A 4,442-nucleotide genomic window follows, 5' to 3' on the forward strand; every position below is an offset into this window, starting at 1 on the left:
TTTGGTAATTTCAGTGACTCCATCTTCATTCAAGTGACGGAAGTTCCCAGCAGAGGTAAAATTATGGTGGGTTAAGGGTGGAACAATAAGATGTAATAAATAAAAAAATATCTGGCCCATTGCCTTGTGTTCACGTAGACATCACGCATCACTTAGAATAACCTGGGCCACTGTAGTTGTGATAATGATGGGTTCTGCCTGGATATTCTTTTACCTTTCTTGTTGACTATCTTGTGTAGCAATTTGAGAGCACTGTAGTTTACTAAGTTAAATTCCAAGAGTTTCAGCGCATTGTGAATAAAGTTCTCATTCTAATTCTGACTTATGTTGTTTTGTAGAGACAACCTTCCCACTCACACTTGTTCTTGTTTTTGGGATTGTGGGTATCCTGATATTCATCATGCTGATTGTTGTCTCTCAGCAGCACAGGTAGGAACCATTTCTAATCTGCCATGCCACACACACACACACACACACACACATGCACACATTGTGTTTTCTTCACTTCTGGGTGAATTACATTGGCTTACATTCATTTCCTGGAGGCTTACCCCAACCTTAACCATGGCCACTATTTACCTTACCCAAACCTTAACCTAACGCTCTCCTCACTCTAACTTTAAGGTCAAAGGTCAGAGTGTTTATTTGTCATATGCACAGTTAGGAAACGTGTTTCCCTGTACAATGAAATTCTTACTTTGCCGTCCACGTGAATGCTGTAGTAGTCAATGAAGAGTATCCTGATGTAGGAGAAAGGGAATAGTGGAGGGCAGCCGTGATGGCGTCTGAGGTGGCCCCGTTGGGCCCCGTTGGGCTGGTAGGCATACTGCAGGGGGTCCAGGGTGTCCGGTATACTGCTCTGAATGCGGGCCAGCACCACTCTCTCAAAACACTTCATAATGATTGGGGTGAGTGCCACTGGCCTATAGTTGTTCAGGCAGGTGGCCAGGCTCTTCTTGGGAAGGGGGACGATGGTTGTGGTCTTAAAGCAGGTGGGAACGATGCTCTGGCTGAGGGAGAGATTGAAGATGGTGGTGAGAACATCAGCCAGCTCGCTGGCACATGCCCTGAGAGCCCTCCCAGGGATGTTGTTCTCTGTGCTGTAGCTGGAGGTCTCAAAGTGGGTGTAGAAGGTGTTGAGGTCATCCGGCAGGCTGTCTGTGGAGCTGATGATGCTGGTGGTGGTCCTGTAGTCTGTGATGTGCTGCAGGCCTTGCCACATCTGTCCGGAGTCAGCAGTAGAATAGAAGCCATTCAGCTTCTCTCTGTACTGCCTCTTGGCCGCTGTGATGGCTTTCCTCAGTCTGTACATCGCAGCTTTGTACTCCGTCTCATCGCCTGAGCTGAATGCACGAGAGCGAGCACGCAGCATGTGGCGTACCTGACTGTTTATCCAGGGCTTCTGGTTGGGGAACCTCCTGACTTGTATGGTGGGCACAGTGTTGTCGATACAGGTGCTAATGTATCTGGTCACATACTCAGCATAATCCTGTACGCTGACAGAAAAGTCTTCCGAGGTGGCTGCAGCTTTAAACACATCCCAGTCTGTCTGGGCGAAACAAACTTAAGCCAAGTCATCACTCTAAACTTTAATGATTTACATCCCAACAACATGAGTAATACCAGGCCACACACACACAAATACTGACAAATACTGTGAACAGTTATCTTCATCCTGCTTCATCCTCTCCAACTCTTGTTCATGCCGCTACAGATTAATGATGATCCTATTGCCACCAGTTCCTGCACCCAAAATTAAAGGCATCGATCCAGAGCTGTTAAAGGTATATTTATGTCTGTGCCTTGTATGTGACTTTTCTTATGTGAACAAGCATAGTATAGTAAACCCCAGCAATATATTGGCATGGCAGGGTTTTAGCCAGCTGTCACAGATATATTGTTAATGGCATGTATGTCAGGTAAAACTGACAATGGATTACAAGGATGCCTTACGTTTGGTTGCTGTTTATGTTGCTGTTGCAGAGGTTATTTACCACAAAGGTCTGCTAAGTTTATTTTTCAACTGTAAAATCTCCCAGTCAAAACTATTTAATAACCATTTTGAACAGATTTACAATATGTATGTTTTGTTACATACATACTATAAAATTCTAGCATCAGTTTGAACATAATATAAAAGCCCTTTTCAGACATGCACTAGAATCCTGAAATTCTCTAGACATTAATCAGGGGAGCTGTTTGTGAGAACGCGCATGTCCAAGTCAGTCGACCCAGACCTTAAGCGGATTTTACTCTGCCAGCTAGTACAAAGTCCGTGTAATGTCCAGGTTAGCTGGAGTGGGCCCATGTGAGAAAACAGTAGCGTATAGTCCAGAGTATTCACACAGAGCTAGTGGGCATGTTGACAAAGTTCTATCATGTGACTGGCATGAAACGGGAAAGATTTACAATGAAGACACCAACGAAAATGTTTAACTGGAGACACAATGTAATTCAGGAACTTTTGTCATTAAGAGCCGGTACTAGAATCATCAGACAAGGCAAGAGACTCGGTTGTTTATGACCAAATTCCAAACTGGCTCCATAACCACGTCATGTCCCGCTGCCTGGGTTCATGTGTGAAAATCCCTATTTATATGCACAAAAAATGAAGCTGTAAATGTCAGTGATTCACAGCAGCCAACAAATACAATCGTGCAATGTTTCTTCAGTGAAGTGATTGCATATATGTGTTTTGTAACCACTGTTTTTTAAATTATATTTCTGTTGTAATTTTGATTAAAAGCCAACACTGCTGGGTGTCCATGTGGCACACTGGCTGAGGTACATTAGGCCACTTAGTCATCACACCCACGGTTGCTCTCCGATTCACTGCTTGTTTATCATCTGTATCAACTGTCAAATAAAAGCAACAATGTCTATAAATAATTTTAAAGCACACAGGCACTTTTGCTGTTTTTTAGTAAACAAGGTTCAGGAGGACCACTGAGTGGTAATAAGCTCTAAAGAGGGTCATGCTTCAGCAGTGTGTTGTGGATATATTGTTGCCAGATGATGTTGGATGATGGGCGGCATAGTGGCGTAGTGGTTATTGCATGTTCTCTTATGAATAAATAGAAATAATGTTGTTATTTCATGATTGGAGAAAGGTGAAACAAAGCGTGTTGTGTTTTGCAGCTGTTACTGTTAAACATGTACACAATAGCACATAAGTCGTAGTGCTGTGTAGAGGATAGTAAAAGATGGGACTTTTATTATTACTTACAGTAACTTTCAGCACTCTGCTTTGTTCTACATGCAGAAGGGAAAGCTGGACGAGCTGAATTTTTTCTTGAGTGGCGGAGGTATGGGCGCCCTGCCTACTTATGCACCAGATTTCTACCAAGATGAGCCATGGGTAGAGTTCATCCACATGGATGCTGAGGATGCAGACACTGGAGAGAAGGAGGACAGCCAGGGCTCAGATACCCAGAGGCTTCTCAGTCTACCCCGACCCCTGAGCCACCACGTGAATATAAGGTGCCTCAGTGCCACCAGGTAGTACAGAGATTCTCATGTCCTTGTTTCCTTGGCTGAATTACTTTTAGCTAGAAGTAGCTAAAAGTAAATATACATTTTATTCCCTTTTTTTTGCTTTGGTTTCTACCTGATTCCCTCTCCCACAGCTTCCCTGATGAAGACTCAGGTCGGGCAAGCTCTTACAATAGAGATCTGTCTGACCAAGACACCCTAATGCTGATGGCCACCCTGCTGCCAGGCCAACCTGAGGATAGGGAGGCATCCCATGATGTTGTAGAAAGAGCCCCAACCTCAGAAAGAGGCGAGAGACCCTTCATTCAAATCCAAACTGCAGGGCCCCAGACTTGGGTCAACACAGACTTTTACGCTCAGGTCAGCAATGTGATGCCCACTGGAGGTGTGGTGCTATCACCTGGCCAGCAACTCAGAATCCAGGAGAGCACCTCACCCACAGAGGAGGAAACTCAGAAGAAGAGAAAAGAGAGTGAAGACAGTGAGGAGATTGAAGGAAAGAAGCAGAAAGCGCTACAGTTTCAGCTGCTGGTAGTGGATCCTGAGGGAAGTGGCTACACCACAGAAAGCAATGCCCGGCAGATCAGCACTCCCTCTACCTCCCCCATGCCTGGCGAGGGCTATCAAACCATACACCCTCAGTCTGTGGAGACCAAACCTGCAGCCAGAGTGGAGGATAGTCAGTCACCTTACATTCTTCCTGACTCTCCCCAGTCCCAGTTCTGTGCCCCTGTTGCAGACTACACTGTGGTACAGGAGGTGGACAGTCATCGTAGTCTGCTCCTCAACCCCCCTCCCCACCAGTCTCCCCCTTCATGCCTGCCACAGCACCCCTTAAAGGCCCTACCTGTTTTGCCTGTAGGTTACATCACCCCAGACCTGCTGGGAAACCTGTCACAGTGAAATGACAATGTCACTTCTTAGACCTGTAAGCCTGATTGATTAACCAC

General features: G+C 45.4%; 1 protein-coding gene across 2 annotated transcripts in view; it reads left to right on the forward strand.

Annotated features, from left to right (window-relative positions):
- ghra (growth hormone receptor a) overlaps nucleotides 1–4,436 on the forward strand; it is a 27,458-nt gene extending 23,022 nt beyond the window's left edge. Inside the window, exons 6-10 of one of the 2 annotated variants that reach the window (XM_020593695.1) lie at nucleotides 1–55; nucleotides 339–429; nucleotides 1,715–1,784; nucleotides 3,263–3,480; nucleotides 3,627–4,436. The exon at nucleotides 1–55 is cut by the window's left edge and continues 84 nt beyond it. In XM_020593695.1, coding sequence (XP_020449351.1) covers nucleotides 1–55; nucleotides 339–429; nucleotides 1,715–1,784; nucleotides 3,263–3,480; nucleotides 3,627–4,395 — 1,203 coding nt within the window. In that variant the 3' untranslated portion in view covers nucleotides 4,396–4,436. Of the gene's footprint in view, nucleotides 56–338; nucleotides 430–1,714; nucleotides 1,785–3,262; nucleotides 3,499–3,626 lie in introns of both variants that reach the window. The other variant, XM_020593694.1, reaches the window with a different exon arrangement.
- The last annotated feature ends 6 nt before the right edge of the window (nucleotides 4,437–4,442 follow it).

Source organism: Monopterus albus, unplaced genomic scaffold, assembly GCF_001952655.1.
Source record: "Monopterus albus unplaced genomic scaffold, M_albus_1.0 scaffold20.1, whole genome shotgun sequence".
NCBI classification, from domain to species: domain Eukaryota; kingdom Metazoa; phylum Chordata; class Actinopteri; order Synbranchiformes; family Synbranchidae; genus Monopterus; species Monopterus albus.